The 18,500-nt window shown below is 38.9% G+C and overlaps 1 protein-coding gene across 8 annotated transcripts; it reads right to left on the bottom strand.

Annotated features, from left to right (window-relative positions):
• Positions 1-1,121: 1,121 nt before the first annotated feature.
• On the bottom strand, positions 1,122-17,423 carry pfkfb2b (6-phosphofructo-2-kinase/fructose-2,6-biphosphatase 2b). 8 transcript variants are annotated; one of them, XM_034680175.1, is made up of 17 exons: positions 17,281-17,423; positions 16,765-16,905; positions 15,782-15,907; positions 13,797-13,893; positions 11,104-11,170; positions 10,842-10,916; positions 8,958-9,014; positions 8,693-8,817; positions 6,787-6,994; positions 6,425-6,571; positions 5,758-5,862; positions 5,278-5,407; positions 5,115-5,177; positions 4,961-5,025; positions 2,981-3,148; positions 2,270-2,292; positions 1,122-1,702 (listed from the first exon to the last, which is right to left on the bottom strand). In XM_034680175.1, the coding sequence occupies exons 2-17, from the start codon at positions 16,847-16,849 to the stop codon at positions 1,633-1,635; spliced, it is 1,611 nt and encodes a 536-aa protein (XP_034536066.1). In that variant the 5' UTR covers positions 16,850-16,905; positions 17,281-17,423; the 3' UTR covers positions 1,122-1,632. The 8 variants fall into 8 exon arrangements, with proteins under 8 accessions (XP_034536066.1, XP_034536140.1, XP_034536212.1 ...); XM_034680249.1 differs by lacking the exon at positions 2,270-2,292; XM_034680321.1 differs by lacking the exon at positions 2,981-3,148.
• Between the last annotated feature and the right edge of the window lie 1,077 nt (positions 17,424-18,500).

Here is an 18,500-nt window from a genome sequence, read left to right as displayed (position 1 = left end):
GAAGAGAGAATCCTAGCCATAGACTGTATAAAATCTATGATTAAAATCCTAGCTTGAAGAACTTCAAGTCAATATAATTTGAGAGGTGTCTGTAAGTTTAATAATGTATTAAAATTAGATGTTTTTCTGTTGTTGGGGTTACATTGTGGAATGATACCATTTAAAAACTTGTGATTCACTTTGGTTTACAAAAAAAATGTTCACAAAGCAGTTTAAATGCTCATTATTTAAATAAGCATTATGCTTCTGCCAGGGCCATTTCAGTCATCACTTGATACATTACTAATGCTTTATTGAAAGTGTCGGTACTATGTTACGCAAATTATTAAACACTACTACTACTACTACTACTACTAGCGACAGTACAAGTTACAGTAACCACATCCCTTCACTTCTATACCAATCTTAATCTGTAGCTACCTTGATTTAGTCCATGCTCAAATTACGAAGCCAAAAATAAATTCAGCAAAGCAGACTTTCATTATTTGATTATTTAGTTTTTAACACTTTTATTTGTGCATTTATCAAGGAACAAATACATGATGGTCACAACTAAAAAAATAACAGATTTAGATCCCTTCGTTCCACATGTGGTTGAGGCTCAAGTGTCTCCTTCATTTGTAAAAAAGAAAAAAAACATGTCACTTCAAAAGTCTCTTTCATCGTCTGCTGAAAAGGCACGAGTCGGCTGCTTTGAGCAGGGCAATAACTTATCAACAGTCAAACTTTACAGGGGACGGAACTTGTACCTCAGTCTATTGTTAAACAAAATATAAAGGTTTTATCTCTCAGAAAACACTGATGTGAGGAGCGAAGAAACATGTGAACAAAGAAATGACTAACATTTAATGCTTTTGTCACACAATACCCTTTCTCGTGACAAACAGGCAAAAAAAGGATTTGTGTTTTGTACAGATAACGCCTGATTTATGTATTATGTTTGTGATACTGCAGAAAAGTTGTCTAATGTCTCTACTCAGAGTATACAGTTTGTCGAGCAAAGTGAACATTATTGTAACAACACATGAGACATAACCTGCATTCAAAACTGGAGAACAAATCCCCCTCAGAACCTGAGAGGATAATCTCTTGAATCCAAACCAAATCAATAAACTAACAAATAAAAAGTGACAGTTTATTGAGAAGAATTACAAACACACATACTGCAGATAATAGATTATAAAAGTATTTTGTACAGCATCTACTTTACACTAAGATCTATGTGCATTAGTTCTGATTGGTTTTCATCAAAGTGATGCATAACGTCTTACATTCAGAGGAGCAAATTCTACCATGATTGAAGTTCAGTAAAGCATTTGTACTACTGAAGATTAGGTTTAGTTGCCAGTTTTGAAGCACAGTATGACTCTGGACTGACTGATTGTTTTGGTGCACATGCAGTTCAGTTCATGATAATATTGATAAGGATTCCAGTTCAAAGCCTGAGCATGCAGAGTACAGCTAGACACAGAGGTTATGATAGATATGACCGGTAAATGACCTCGCTTTCAAAAAGATAGCGTTCTTTGATGTCACCTCGACCATCTCATCAAGAAGTCCCATGTTTTCATTTGAGCCTGAACTCAGTACTTTGTGCCCACACCGTGCCGTGAAGAAAAGAGTCTCTCATCTTCACTCAGAAGCGGACACAGCCACTAGTTTCTTCGGGGCTGTCAAAGTCGATTCCTTCACACAGGGACTCCTTCAAGAGAAATGTCACAGACATTCACAAATTAGTTCCTTAAAGCAGTAAATCATTTTTGAAGAAAGTAATAGCCTCCCAGTGGACCCACGAGTCTCAAGTTTGTGTTTGGGAAATTAGATCATCAAGTAAAGCGTGGGAAAACAACCACATTGGTTGAGACTTCTTCACATTTGAATAAAAGCATGACTTTCTGAAATCACAAAACTCAAATAGACTTATTCCTCAAATATTCCATATAAATATAACTAATCATTTTTCCGATGTAGGTACTTTATAAACACTGTTATAAAAAAGTCAGTCGTTGAAGCCGTTTATTGAACCCAATCAGTGTGTGATAAAGTGTTCCTGATAAGGCCGCAGACATCAGACAGAAGCCTTCGGCAGCTTTCGTTTCAATAAAATGTGTCAAAGTGATGAAAGGTTAGAGAAACCGAAAGAGTAAAACCAGAAAGTTTACAACACTGTGAAAACATAGTGACATGGGGTGACGGTGACATGAAGTGAAGTCAACGGGGTAGAAGATGAAGGGCTGAATACATGAACATGTGTCTCCAGAATACTCACAGACAACCGCTTCCTATCCGAGGCTGTAAGACGGGTTGAAGAGAGTGGGGAGAGAAAGAGAGAGAGAGGGACAGAGATAGAAATGTGGAGAAGGACTGAAGCAACATACCCCATAAGGCAAGGCCAACACATACCAACAACATGTACAAATATAAATATGAATATGCATTTTACATTTCTCTTTTTGTTTACGATTCAAATTTGTGTTAATTTTCTCAATGTTTATTTCGGACAAATCTTCTCAAATGGCATTTTAAAAAGTGTTTCCAGCTCTCATGTCATGGAGGTTATAATGCCAATCATTTGCTTAACATGTCTTGGATGTTTGTGTCTTATGTTTTTCCTTAAAGGTTAACTCATGAGGAGTTTCCTCTGTTAAAATCAGGCATGCCGTTCTGCATATTCAAGCCAGAGATGAAGCAGAAGTCATGCAAGACAGACATCTGATTTGGTAACAGATATATGCACAACATCAACAGAAGACAAGATCACACATGCCCTACGAGAGGGAGGAGGACAGGTAAAGAGGTAGACAGGCAGAGATGGATTCTATGTGTGTGATTTTTCAACACAAAACACTAAATTATCAACAGGATCCACACTGGCACGAGGGGATGCCACACAGAGGGTTACAACTATGAAGGGAGGTGATTGATTTACACCCGACAGTGACGGATTCAGAGAGGGGGAGCCTGTGACTCTGACACTAACTTGGCTTTGCCGCTCCTCTGGCATCAGAGCTGATGGCGTGGGGGCGAGCGGGAGCCAGGGTTGGTTGCCCGCGCTGTAGAGTCTGGGACGCTTGACCTGGTTGTGACTGGACAAGGGGGTGTAACTATTCCGCCGGTGTATGAGAGCAGAGTCCTTCGGGATTTGACCCTGGTAGGAGATGAAATACCGCAAATGTTATGGGAAATGTGACGGGAAGGTACAACACCCAGGGGGACACCTGACCAGACAGACAAGCAGACTCGCTGTCCTCTCAGCATGGATCCACAGAGTTAAGACAGCTGGAGCCTGGTTAATGATAGAACCACATCTGTTCACCAGAACACACACACAAGGCCAGTCATCTAACTTTATTCAAACACTGTGAGGCCAGCTGCAAAATGGATGTAGCAGAAGCCTGGGTGAGATGATGTCCACTAAATTGGCATATGATAATTACCAGAGAGGAGCACGGCAATCAACGATGACTGTCGTTGTTTGGGGAAGGACACCTTTTTGTCTTAGCTACATTCCTGTCATTAAAGGAGCGACAGCATGACAACAAATGAGACAACAACAAAACACTCGCTGTGCAGAAAGAATGAAAGAGCTAAAGTTACAGGAGACACCCTGGGGATGGATGCTCCGTCACTTTCTGCACAGGTGACTAGAGATGTAAGGATATATCACAAGACGGTAAAAAATCGATACAAATAAGGGTGGATTAAAATCGATTCAACAAAATTTGTATCTGGATATCCTTTTCAAACAGTAGAAGGTGCTACCTGCATTTCACTCTGCTTGTTCAACATCATTAAGTATCTTGCGCTGCCCTATTGTCACTTGCTGAGTTGAGCGTAACAGACATGGCGGCAGCAGGTGAAGACCGAGCAGTTCAGGATGCACCTTTGTGTTTACAGTCTGAGGTACGCCAGCAATTTGGCTTTCCCTGATATTCCTGAAGAAAAACATGTAAATTCCAAACCAGGAAAATAAACTGCACTTTTGTTTATTTAAAGAGATTTACCTAATTTGTTTTAATATTTATTTGGGAATCATTCACTTTCCATTTCTTTATAATTGTTCGGAAATTTTCCAACAAAGTATTTTTGTATGCTCATTTTTAGTTTTTTGCAAGGTGTTGAAAAAAATGTGCAGTGGTTTTATTTGAGTTACAACTCACCTTAAAAATGAAAAATGATTACTTTGTTTACAAATGAATATAAGAGAAAAAATATATATTGCAACTGTCCACATCTGAGTATTGAAATAAAACAATAATTATTTTAGTTTTGAGTTCAATCCAGTGTTCTTGAAAAACGTTTGAGAATTGTGAGTGAATCGTATCGTGAACCAAAAATCAGGATTATAATCGAATCGTAGATTGATTGCATCCTTACATCCCTACAGGTGACTTTCAGTAACCAGCTGGACCACTTCTGAACCATTTGGTGGTAACGTTACTTACAACCTAATCTGCTGCCGTCTAGTGATTATTTCAGATTTAACAGCTGAACATAAGCATGCAGAATGATGCAGGACAGTCTGACTACTTGCATTATCTTTAGGGATGCAACCAGAGAGACGGTGATGATCAGTTCGGCCAAGCAAGGTAGCATTAACAGCCATTACCTCCATGAGGGTAAATTATTACCAAATTAACAACTGAACGACATTCATCAGCTCACAGCCAAAAGTAGCTGGAAAAATCAAGTCAGGAGACAAGAGGGACAAAAGCAGAGCAGGGACATAAGAAGGAAGCAAAGCCTCTCATTCAGGGGGAGGAAGTCTGATTGCTACTCGCAGACACAACAAACAAGACAAAGAGCTCATTAGACTCCAGATTGGATGTTAAATATGAATTATGTCTTTGTAATAAGACAATAGTTTGCTCAAAGGAACGGGCTCAGGTTATAATGACACTATGCTGAACACACATTTAGATCAAAATGTGGCTCTTCAGCTGGATTCAGAGCGACTTACGAGAGGCCGGTCTCGATGTGTGTTTACCGCCTCCACGTTTAGATAAAACATCTCCACTTTACAACCTAAGAGAAAGCAGAACACATCTGAATTGACTGTATATTATGGGGAAATAATAATAATATCACAGTGAACGATAGTAGCAAAAATGTACCATATGCAACAGGTGTCAGCTTCAGGATTGTGTGGAGCGGACATTTCATGTAGGGGAGATCATCTGTGGGATGAAGAAGAGACAACACTTTGTCATCTGCTGTTGTAAAGAGTAAATATTAATTTACTGTGAATGTTTGTGTGCATCTGTTTTTAAACCAGACCTGCACTCTTATCCAGGAAGTAAGCTAGCAGACAGCGCATCACAGCCTGGTGACAGATGACCAGCACGTTCCCTTGTCTCTCTAACTCCATGATGACCGGCTCCAAACGCTGAACGAGGTCCTGGTAAGACTGGAGGAAACGAAAAAGAGACTGATTATCAGGCTGTGTTAAATACTTGATTCTGATTGGTCAAAACCTTGTAACAAAGACAACTCATTCTCAAAAGTGCTGCAGGGGACACAAGACATTTTGATTTTGTGGCTGCAGGAATGATGTGTCACTAAAATTAACGATAGCTCTCTTCTGTTAAAGCGCCACAGTAAGAATCTAACAGCAGTAGCAGTGAGTCAGCATCCAGCTAAATTAAGTTATCCATCCTTGAACTGATTACTGTGACATGTATAAACATTGTCTGTGATAAAGGCAGTGATGTGATAGACAGAAAAGTAACGGTGGGACAGAAAAGGACGTCGGCTCACCTCTCCTCCAGGATAGCGGTAGTGGTATTTGTCCTGGTCCCTCAAAGCAAACTCCTCTGGAAACGTGTTCTGGATCATCTCATACGTCATCTCCTCACACACACCCTGGACGAGGATAATGAAGGATTTATCTTAATGTCAGAGGATCAGGTAGAAAAAGGTGAAAACATTCCACTGCACACAATTATTAAAAAAGACACAACTTGATTTTAACGTCACAATATTGTCCACACAGAGACTGCAGTTTGAAATCATTATATATGCATTTGAATAGACAATTTAAAAAGTAGTAAGACCAGCACAAGGTCTTATTGTCCTCATAAAGAATCATGTGTAATCATACTCCTGTTTGTGTGATTTGGACAGCTGCATGTTCCGTCCTCTCGACTATTTCACTTTCAGCCTGTCTCTTGCAGCCTGCAGACAGACTCCTCTCCAACTACTGACTACCTTTCCATCTCTTCATTTCTAACCTCTGCACAGAAGCATTCTTTTCATTTTGACTTGTGACCCTCCGTCAGTAATCCCCCTCTTTGTATATCATATCAGAATTTTTTCAAAATGTAGCTTTTGTCGATCTGATCTGCATCTCCTTCATTCTCTTTACATAAATACATGAATAAATTGTACAATCTGAATAAGTTGTAGTTCACCAAAAGGTACTGACAGCATCGATCTCGTTGAGTATCTTCCACTGTTCGTAAGGAACACCGAGCTCCTCGGCGGTCTGGATGGTTCTCCTCAGCTGGCTAGTCCAAACCTTCAGGTCTGAGAGTGTGTGCTGCTCGATGAAATCTCTCAGGGCGTGAGAGAACTGGAGTGAGCAAGAGACAGAAAGAGAGGTCTCCAATTATTCTGCCTGTTCATACTCTTCCAATCTAAAACAGGAAATTGAGTCAATTAAATGTGATAAAGGTCATGACTGAGCCTGAGTCCTCCCTGTGAGAGGTGTGAAACTGGGTTTGCAGAAGATAAAGGCTTCACAGTTCATAAGACGAGAATGAAGAAACACACCACAGGTGATCGTACCTGTTTCCCTCGAGGAGAGAGCTCAGAGTCTCCTCCAATGCGGCCCTCGACGTTGTGGTTGCTCTCTCCATGCCGACACAGGTAGATGGAGTGAGAGTGGACGTGGATGTTCATGAGGTAGTAGACGATCTTACTCTGGATGTAGTCCTGCACTCGGTTCACCAGGAAACGCCGGCCCACGTTCATCACCTTGATGAGGGAAAGGTCCCTGCAGGTGAGAGTTTAGAGAAATCCAACTGTTGTTTACCGTCGCCCTCTAGTGTTTGATTTAGGAACTGCAAATGTATCTCCACAAAAAACAACCTCAATTCTGCTGAAATAATATCAGTCACATTTTATTGTGAAGGTAGGAGAAAGAAGGACCTGTTTTTGATTCTAATTAAGTTTTTTTTCTAATTAAGATTCGCAACCTGATGAAGACGCAGAGGTTCATTCTTAAGAAAGACCAGAGGGCTGTAATATGAAGCACGACTACACCATCCCCATGTTAACTTATCCTGCACACCAAACTTACTGAGTTCTGGATTAGAGATCAGTTTGTAAAAGAACCAGCACCTTTAGAAAAATCCGACTCTTGATCATGGAAGTCTGTGAGCTGATTATAAGAGACACTTTATCTTCACCCTGTGTTTTCCATATGAAATGTATTCATGATGTTCTTCTAATATCATCCTCAAACTAAGACTTATAAAAACACTGAAGCCTTGAAGTTGCTGTATTCATAAGACATTAAAGTAAGCATACTGGCCGCTTAAATTACGCTTTCATAATCATTTCTTTCAGCTCTGTTTGATCGCATCAGCGCTGCAGATAAAACATCTAAACCTGTCAAACATGCCTCGAGTTCACCTGGGCAACAACTTGAAAGGATAAATGTGTGTTATTATGTTAAGATCTATCATACAGTGATGTTAAAGTGATATCAAAAGCCGTACTTTGCACATTCACACAGTCTGTGATCCTTTGTTCTTCCAGCTGTCCCTCCTACATTTGCAGTCTGGATTATGTGTTTAACTTCTCTATGTTACTCTGATATCGTAGTTTGCTGTAAAATATGATGACCTGTTCCTGGAAGACTTCTTCAGGTTTGTAATTGGTCATATACCGCTAACACCTTCCTTTCCTACCTCCACAGTCAGGCCCCTACCTCTGCAGACCTCCCAAAGAAAGCACCTCCATAGTCAGGTCCGAAAACGGTATAATTTGTAGTAGTGATAACGCCTAGAGACAACGGTAGGTGTCTATTCTTAAATATCCAAAACAGCGAAGAATCAATTATTTATGTTAAAAACTTAAATTTGTTCATTTTTCAAGGTTTCAATTATTTTAGACTTTAATCAAACAACTGAATGTGACACCAGTACGATGCATGTTTCATTTTAAAATAGTTAAATTAACGTTAGTGAGTAAAAAAATTGACTGAAATGTTAAACCGGAAGTTTGGCACAATTTTATTTTGAAACTTTTAGCGTGTGTTTCCAGCCTTGACTGTTGAGTTGCTTCACTGAGGAGTTCTGCAGAGGTCGGGGCCTGACTGTGGAGGTCTGCAGCTAGACTGTCTCTTCCCTTTTATGCGAATGTGATCATAAAATCTCGGGGTTGAATTATCAGGTTGATAAGTCGACCATGTTGCACGATCTCCTTTTTCAGGATTAGTGGCGCTAGATAATCAAAAGATGCTCTGGGTATGTTGAACTCACTTCATACAGTGCAGTATGAAGTGAGTACAGTACAGTACAGTACAGGCCTTGAGTCAACTAAAGCAAAACATATCAAAGCTTCAAAAAGATGAGAGGATTTATGCTCTGAAAAGTACAACATAATCTTTAAAATGATAAATATTACAGTAGAAAGCAGTAGTAAAGACATGCATGAACATTAGCAGTCAGAGTTGCTCCGTTCTTACTTGTCGTAATCATCAGGATCTAGCGGTTGATAAGTGACCTTGTAGCATTCAATTCGTTTCAGAAAGTCGTCCATCACCCTCTCTCTGTGGCTCTCAGGATAGTCCGGACTTGACACTTTCACTTCCTGTCACAGGTATTCAGACATTCAGACTGTGTGTGAGGAAGAGTAAAAGTTCTTGCATAACACTTGCAGATACTGTGAATATTAATAGATAACAGGTCTGACCCAGACAGGAAGTCACAGCTGGTGACATAAGTTCATACCAGAATATTGGCAGCAATGACCTCTGGGTCGTCACACACTGACTCCACGAAGAACACCTGTCGGAAAGAGGGCAGAGGGTCAACATTTAATAAAAGCTTCCTAAAGCTGTCCTCAGCTCTAATGCCACGAGACCCTGTCAGCCAGTTTCCTCATTAGAGGTCAAGAGTTCCTGTAGAGTTTTCTTGTTAGTAAAGATATTTGACTGCTTCTTATCCAAATAAATTTCAAGTATTATTAACATCTCAAGTGAAGTGCATTTCAGTGCCTATCAATATTTGAATCCTGCACTGTGTACATGTATGTTTTCCATTTCCTCTTTGCACATATTGCCATTGTGCTTGATTCTTGTGCATTACTGAAAAAACTGTATAGGTGGTAAAAAATAAAGATGGCAGCAGACCTGAGAGTTGTGTTGCATATGCATTTGATCAGAGTATTTGCACTTGATGAAGTATTCATGTTGCGTGTGGTGTTAGATGCAGCAAGAGTAAAGGATTGGCATTGTATTTTGTTCAGTGTATATTTGCAAGAATAGTGTGCTTCAGGTTGATGGGGATGAATGAGGATGAATGACTGCTCCATATTAAAAGAAAAATCAACCTTATTGACAGATGAATTAAAACTCTATTCTTTTAAAGGATAAAATGTTTTCAGTTTTTTTTATTTGATGTAAATCAGCTCTGTTAGAGTCTGATGCTAACTGTAGCGGCTGTTTGCTACTTAGCTCAGTTATACCTGTGCATGACATGATTGATTGCATGATGATTCTAAGCATTATTTAAGCACTAAAAACATTGAAAAAAAAAAAAAAAATCTTTTTTTGGGGGGGAAATACTGTATGTTTTTGTTAGCTAGCTAGCTTGCTTAGTTACATGTGATAAATTGATTCTTAACTGAATAACTGCACTGAAAAAAAAGTTTAAACATTATAATACTTAAAGATGATTGATTTAACTGGATTTTGGTGGGTCATAAGTAATTCTCTGGTTCTCCCTCTGATACTCTGCGACAATCCTGAAGTAACTCCTGATTGCTGATAACTGTAGCTCCTGTTTGATTGTTAGCTCAGTAACATATGGTTGGTTGAGTACTTCATCATACAAGCTCTGATTAAAGCTGAAATAAACAGGCCCAATTTTATTAATAGAATATTGCTAAAACTGGATATTTTTTATGGGAAAAATATTTCCTGGTTTCGCATCTAATGTCCATCAACTGCTCTGTGAAACAAACTGCCAACTGTAGCTGTTGTTTGCTAGTTAGTTTGATTACATGATTAGTTAAGTATATGCTGTATCAATAAAGTAAAAAAAAAAACACATCTCTTTAAAAGTTGTTTGGTAAAACTGTCTCTATTTAATGGGAGCTTTGACTTTATTAGAGTAACTGCTGACTGGTCCTAAGTGTAGCTGCTGCTAACTGTTACTGCTGTTTTCTAGCTAGCTCAGTAAAATATGACTAATTCAAAACTTCATCTTAAAGCACAGAACAAAAGTGAAAAATGAAACCTCTTGGTGAAACTGGACCTTTTCATTGAGAATAATATTTTCTGTTTCCTACTCTTATACGTGTGATAAGCTTCAAGTTACTGCTAACTGTTATTTAGCTCAGTTACATTATTGGTAAATTATTTACTGGATAGTTAAAACACTGAAAAAAGTTGAATCCAATTCAATTTTAATTTGAAGCTTTACTACACATTCAATCTTAAGGTTTAAGAATTAATTTAATGATCCATTTGTGTCCAGATCCTGCTCCACTACAGTTACAAGTCATGTGCTAAGTCAAGGAGCTGCGCAATAACTTTTTTATGTTGAACTTCCATTAATTTGAAGAAGGAAACAACAATCACAGAACATATGTCAAATCTTTTCTAAAAGTACCTTGAATCCATTCTCCTTCACAAAGCCTAAAATGAGGTCTCGGCGTTCTCTTGTCGTGTTTGTTGCATCAAAAACCTAAGAAGGGAACAGACAAAGACAAATATTTCTCATGTCTGTGTGGGTGTATTATGATGAAATGTTACTAGGACAGTTCAGGATTAAGTTGTCCCAGTGCCAGATGTGTTCTTGTTCTGGATATTTTAAATCTTTTGGATATTAGCCAGCAGGGAGACACAGAGGACAAAGTGACAGATGGACTCACCGCGATTTGACCTCCTTCAATTGTCAGATATGCATTCACATCCTGAAGAGCTACAAGAGCACACTGTCTGTAAAAGATACAACATTAAGACAGCTCTAATTAACAAAAATCCAGAACAGCTGAATGGACTTTGCATGTTTGTAACAGCACTACTCTCGTTGAAACGACATGCATGCATGAAGTGTCAAATCATAAAGCATGACTCAGTAATTTTCTGGTGTAGTCTGACAATCTAAAAACAGGTTTATGTCTTATTTTTAGCTCTTTCACATTAGGGATATTCATGGTTGCTAGGTTAGAAGTTTAACATTTCTCCTGTGGCTAATCAAAAACCATCTCATTCCCCTTCTAGTCTGAGCTCAAGAGCTCCCTCAGCAAAGCTTAAATATCTCTCCATATCGCTGCCTAACAGTGGGAGGTCTGGGCTTAAAATATTGAAATAAATGCATTTAATTTTAGTAGGAGAAGCTGGCTGTTGCTGAATGTTTGTCTAAGGAAGTCAGGAGATTCAGAAGGAACAAATGAGGATCCAGTGTAGTAAATCTAAGTGGGCAGTGCCAACCTTTTTCTTTCACATGAAACTCAATCCCAGAGTCCTTATCCAATATTCCTTCCTTTTTCTGCTAATGTTAAATCTGTCAAAATTCTGTATCTTGCTGGTCCAACTTAAAAGGTAGGTATAAACATTTTATTCCTAAAAATGCACATTAGTAGCAGCTTTTGGCTAAGTGTCAGAAAAATGTTGATTGTTGATGAGGGGTCTTATCTGTAGAAACCATGACAATTTTAGATGGTGTGCCTGAGTTATTAAAATGATAAGCTGACAAGTGTGTAATGTGGGTAAGTGCCTCAAAACTATTGTCTGTATAATAAATGGACGTAGTATCCGTGATGTCACTGATCTGTTTCTGATACGCTGTTTTGAAGCCGTTCGTTGGCAGGTGCCATATTGGAAATGCTGAACTCAACCTAACATCTGTCAAGCTAGTGTGAGGTAAAGAGGCGGGCATTTAGCCTTTTCGCTAACAGCTACAGGGTGCCCGCCTGTCAATAAAATAAGCCATGCTCTTATATGGGCAAAACTCGTAAGTTTAATATCTTCAAAAATAACAAGTTATGAAAAAATTCCAACCCCGTACAGTGTGTGCAGAGAGAGAAACTAGCTACTCAGACCTAAACTGTTTTTTGAACCAGGCTGTAAACATGTTTATTTCTGCTGTAAAAATCGTCTTCTTTGAATTGGTGTGTATGTGGTTTCTGGTGTTTCTGCAGCCAGCCTCAAGCGGATGCTCGATGAACTGCAGTTTTAAATACTTTCGCATACACTTCATATTTTAACACTGGAGGCTATCACTTGCTCAAAACTAAGGCCCATGCTGAAGTTCATTAAACCTGCATCCTTTCTAATGGCCAGCAGGGGGAGACAACACTGGTTATAAAAATATGTAAGATTTTAAAAGTAAACAGTTTTAAAAAGTAAACTCAAGAGTTACCTTTTTAATCTAGCTTTTAATTGTGAGTAATTTATTTTTAGTCCTGGACTGCATTATTATAATCATTGCTTTAACATTTATTTATCTAATTTAATTATTTATTTATCTATTTATTTCTTGTATTCATCTGATATTGTTAACGCTACCTTATTTTTTACTTTTCTTTCCACTCTTACTTATTTTATTAATTTTACTGTATTGATTTTATTTTACTTTAAAATATATTATTTATAATCATGCCTTTTATAATTTTACCATTGCCGTTCATCACCATCTTCTGTCTCTCTGTTATTTTGTGAAGCACTTGGGGTTGCATGTTTATACGTATGAAAGGTGCTATATAAATAAAGTTGAGTTGAGTTGAGTTGAGTTGAGTTGAGTTGAATTGAGTAGGCACACCAGTAAGCCAATGAGAAGACAAAGCACAAGGTATTTCCTAGAGGTTATCCCTCAAATGGCAGACTATGGCTTGAAGTCAATGGGATCATCAAGACTTGTAAGAATCTAGTGCTGTGTTGGTCAAAAGATAACACTCATCCAAAAGTTATGTTTCATAAAATGTAAACTATTTCTAACCACCCAACTTCACAGATTTACTTACAGCTGCAGTTTGCCTCACGTTGGATACTCATGCAGCACCCAGGAGGGCTCAAGAGTGACAGCAGCAGCTTGTTTAATATCTGGGTCACATTTCAGCATGGGGATGCTGTGAAGCACTTGTCACATTTTCATGAGAGCCAAGGAGCACATGAAGCTTGTTTGAATTACTCTGACTGAGATACGAGAATGAGGGAAGAGACGGTCATGTTCTTTATTAGCTTCTTTTGGATAATTAACAGTGATTGACAGCTAATCTGAATATTAACGAGAAGCTGTTTGAGCTCAGCTGTGACTTCATTAAACAGTGTGCCTGTGTGTGCACATCAAACAGAGATTAGTGGCAGTTTAAGGTGGTATGAACAGTGTGCTGGACACTCCTGAGTATCGACTGTTGGCCCAGAAACAGCTTAGTCACTGATGCAGCAGTGGAGGCTGCAGAATATCAAACAGCCCGATGTTGACTCAGGGAAATGTTACACTCAGACAGCAGAGATGCTTCAGCCTGCCTTAATGTTATTAAGTGTAGGATAATACGTGAATCCCTCTGTAATGACTGCGCAAGAGCACTCAGTGGATCATATCTGTGGATGTGGAACTTACTTCCGTATTTTCATGGCCTCCTCATTGTCGTGACGGAAGAAATCGTAGGACTTATAAGCTCTGACGGCCTCTCTGCGGTACACACCCAAGTTAAACACTGCAATAGATACAAAATCTATTAACAATACGCTCTCATTGTCATTCATAGGAGAGATGCAGGTTAGTGAGTATTTACAACTATTAAGACTCAACCTATGCTAAATATAGTCTCCTATTCTAGGAAACTCTGACCCACAGTACACACGTTTGTCATGTGAGGTTGAAGTTGCAGCACATCAGAACATTTCAATCATTGGAAAGTATTTGAAGGCAATAAAAGGGTCTGTAAATACATCATAGTGATTTTATACTATAATTAAAGGCACTGTGAGGAGTTTTTAATGGTTTTGAAGCAGTCTCACTCATATACTGAGTAAAATGAGATTGTCAGCAACAAGAATGAATACTTCTTCACACTGAATTTAAGTGCCTTAATTTGCAAAAAAAAAGCCAGATGGATACTCGGCACTCAACCTGACGTGTCTCTATTTAGAGCTCTGCTGGTAAAGTTTTGCAGCAGAGAAGTAAGTTAGCTAAAAAGAGGTTTCCTTTTTTCTTTGGATCATTTATTTTTGACATAATGTTCTGTCCTCATGGCTGATACTGACTGATTCTAGTTAAGTATTGAAAAACTCTACAAGCAGGGTTCTGCTATCTGAAGGAGCTAACTGGCTATGAACAGGATTTAACGTTTGTGCTGGAGTGTGAATGCTTCACTGCTCTTTGAGGACTTAAGAGTCAAACTGTGAGCATATTTATGTTATTTAGATATGTATTGGGACACCAGGGCTATGACGGTAGCATTAAACCCATAGACTGTATAAATAATGGACGCAGTATCCGTGACGTCACCCATCTGTTACTGAAGCGCTGTTTTGAGGCCAATAGTCGGTGGGAGCCATATTGAAAATGCTGAACTCGTGAAAAAATTCAACCCCCTACAGCGTGTGCCGATCGAGAAATCAGCTATCCAGACTACACACGTTTTTTGTACCCGGCTGTAAACGTGTTTATTTCTGCTGTAAAGATCAGCTTTTTCAAATGTTTGGTGTATGTGGTTTCTGGTACCTCCAGAGCCAGCCTCAAGCAGACAATCAAAGAACTGCAGTTTTTAACACTTCCGCATTGACTTCAATTCTAGCGGCCAGAGTTTGCCGCTTGGGTAAACCACTATGTCTGTTCACCTTTTGTAAGCTAACTAACGGTAATAAATCAGAGTTTACAAAGTTTAGCCGTTGTTACGTATCAGCTTATAATTTGACGTAGCGTAGCTGTAAATAAATACTTTACCTCATCACTCTGCATCCTGTGAGAAGATGGCTTGAACAAAGAAAAGTAGCATTACAAAGAAAATCAGTATTCCATAACAAAACCCTACCGGTTTTGTCCAGAGGGGTCACTAGTATCAACACAACTTAAAAGCTCCTCACAGTGACTTTAAAGTGTGACACTACAGCGTGCAGACCACATCCTAGTGTCTTGGACTTTCTGAGCTATTAGCCTTATTTTTCTTCACAATTTTCTTTTTTTTTGGTTGTAAACACTTTATAACTTGTTCCTGAAATGTGCGGTTGAACTAATTTTTATTTTGTACTGTTGTTGTTGTTGCAAAGAAATCTCAAGACAAGATGGCCACAGTTGAAATGTGAAGTTTGTGCTCTTAAATAAGTCACTATTCCTACATTAAAAGGCACTCAAAACAGATTTATTCTGAAAGAAATTATTGAGTTTATTAACCCCATATGGAACAGATTACAGGTAAGAAAACACCCATTATATTGTAACTCTCCTGATTTCCTGTGACATTTGGATTTGTATGCTTTTTTGTGTGCTTCTCTGTTTGTTTCATTAGTTTGAGTCATTAAATTTACAGTTATGCATTAGTTAATCTTTAAAAGAGATCAAAAGAAAGCTTAAATAAAAGCCTCCTGCATTTCTTGCACTACCTTTAGTTGGGACTCCGATCCAGTTGAGGTATCTTGTGAGTTTCTTTGACATGTAGGTCTTCCCTCTTGCAGGCAGGCCGATCATCACGATCACCGTTGGAGAGTTGGTCATGTAGGAGGCCCAGGCTACACAGGAGACATATATACACATGTTAAGAGCAATAAAGGAACCCACAGCTTTATGGTAATATTCTAAGACCCTAGACATCTGTGAGCCTGCACAAGAAAAATATGTCACATAAGAAAACACTAACATTTTACAAAACACACTCAGTTGTTTATGAAACTGAAATGCTTGGTGTTTGGAAATGATATTTTAATTTAAGTTGTTTAGATTTTTATTAAATAATATTTTGTTTTTGCAATATTATGTTTGATTTTGTGTGATATTTGAAATTGTGAAATATTTTGTTTTAGGAACTTTTTTTTCCCACCATTTTTTTCCCCTGAATTCTTATTGCTATTTATCTTTAATATTGCTGTGTTTTGACCTTAAGAGCCACTGTATCACCTGCATAACTAAAGAAAATTAAAGTGCTGCAGAAAGGTCAGAAATTCAAAACACTATGAATTTAGTATTTTAATATCAGCAATGGAAATGCTGCATAAAACATGCTTTTTCTAGCAGTCTTTGCAGGATTAAGATGATCTAACATGTAGGTCATGTGTGGACTAGACGAAAATAAAGAGTCTCTTCAGACGCAAATATCATCAGTGGACAGAGGTTAAATAGAGGATCTCGAGAATAAGAAACACCAAGGGAGATAAAGGAAATCTTCTTCTTGAGAGTGAAACACAGAAAGTGTTGCGCTTTTTAGCATTAGACTTTTTCAGGTGGGGACATTAAGGAAATGAGCGGTACAGTCCCAGGTGAGCACATACCCAGTGTCATGTTACCAGCAGTGCACCTGGAGAACATTAAAGCAGTGAAGCATGAGCGAAGAGTTCAGATCTAATTATGTGGGAGCTCAGACTTTACTTACAGCACTTCTTCTCATTCATCCTTAAGTCTGATTTCTTGGCTTCCACTGAGTTTGCTGAGCCATTGTCCATCTGAGGACTTGACATGTTGGAGTTTAAACCAGCTCCCTTTAATTTCTCAGAAGAGCATTATACTGTGTGACCTGAAACAAAGAAATGAAGCATACTTAGAGAACAGAACCATGCTCACACATTTTTTGGGCTTCCTGTAAAACCACTCTTTATGTGGCTTTATGTTCCCTTGGTAAGATAGATGGATGCAACCAGAGGAGCAAAGGATGAAGAGAAAAGAAGCTGCCACATCATCTAGTCTGGTGAAAAAAACACACTTGGATAAAATCACTATATTTTCAAACCGCATCTGAGCAAGGCAGGCAATGCTCGTCTTTCCCAGGCAGGGGTGACTGAGTTCATGCGACACTGACAATTTAAACATAAACCTCTTCTTTCAAAATGCCTCTCTTACACCATTACGCATATTTCTTTTTTACCTGATTGATAAGAAATAAGAATCCTACCAGCAAGGATCACCTCTACAGACACCGTAATACACCAGGGGTTCAATGATCTGCAGGACCGAGAGTGAGCGTCTGCCGCTGCGGCTGGAGGAGCCAGTCTGGTCGGCCTGTCCTTGCTGGTGCCTCCTCGGCCGGCTGGTGTCCTTCCAAACTGGAGGTGCGCTGCTACGTCATCACATTAGGTCTTTACCGTAATGTTTATAATAGATACATGGAAGAATATGTCAAAGTAAGTAAGTAAGTGAGTAAGTGAGTGAGTGAGTGAGTGAGTTAGTTAGTTAGTAAGTTAGTAAGATTTATTTTTAGAGCACCTCTCAAGGACAGAGGTCACAATGTGCTTTACAACAATAAAAAAACAACAACATTAAAAGGCAAAACAGAGATTGCAAATGACATAAAAACAGACAGATTAAACCAAGGCAAGTTTAAACAGATAGGTCTTCAACTGCTTTTTAAACTTGTCAACAGTGTCCACAGTTCTCAGTTCCAGAAGGAGAATGTTCCAGAGTTTAGGACCAACAACCTTCCCCTTTAGTTTTAAACCTGGTACGAGGCACAACCAATAAACCCTGATCAGAGGACCTCAGAGTCCTGCTGGAGTTATAAGGCTTCAGCAGCTCCCTAATATAGACTGGAGCCCGACCATTGTGCACTCTGTACACAACAACAAGAATTTTAAACTGAAACCTACATTTAACTGGAAGCCAGTGCAAAGAAATGAGGATCGGTGTAACATGAGATCTCCTAGATGATTTGGTCAACAGCTTAGCAGCAGCAATTTGGACCACTTGCAGGCGGTTCAGGGATGCACTGATAAGACATGTAAAGAGAGAATTACAATAATCCAGGCGAGATGACACAAAAGCATGAATAATCATTTCCAGCTCAGCTGTGGACGCAAAAGTTCTGAGATTGGCATATTTCTTAAGTGATAAAAAAAAAGAACGAACCAAACTATTCACATGCTGGTCCAGGCTAAGGGCCTGGCCCATTTGGACCCCTAGATTGCGTGGGGCAGGTTTAACAGCAGAGGACAAAAACTTCTCTTCACCTTTGGAACAACACGGTCAGGAGCTGAGATAAAAACTTCAGTTTTATCTGAATTCACCTGAAGGTAATTCTCTGCCATCCAAAGCTTTATATAGTCCACACAATCAAACAGGATAGACAACTTAGAGACATATGTGACATAATGTGAACTCAAAAGACAAACAATAAAA

This window comes from Notolabrus celidotus, chromosome 1 (genome assembly GCF_009762535.1).
Source record: "Notolabrus celidotus isolate fNotCel1 chromosome 1, fNotCel1.pri, whole genome shotgun sequence".
NCBI classification, from domain to species: domain Eukaryota; kingdom Metazoa; phylum Chordata; class Actinopteri; order Labriformes; family Labridae; genus Notolabrus; species Notolabrus celidotus.
Note: the sequence above shows the minus strand (reverse complement) of the source record. Positions and strands in the feature narration are given on the sequence as shown.

Coding starts and splice junctions, on each gene's coding strand:
- pfkfb2b (XM_034680017.1), bottom strand. CDS start 16,849: ATGTCAAGTCCTCAGATGGACAATGGCTCAGCAAACTCAGTGGAAGCC. Junction 5,863..6,424: donor TACTCAACGAGATCGATGCT/GTCAGTACCTTT, acceptor ATCCTCGTCCAG/GGTGTGTGTGAGGAGATGAC. Junction 5,026..5,114: donor GCTGACACCTGTTGCATATG/GTACATTTTTGC, acceptor GCTTTCTCTTAG/GTTGTAAAGTGGAGATGTTT.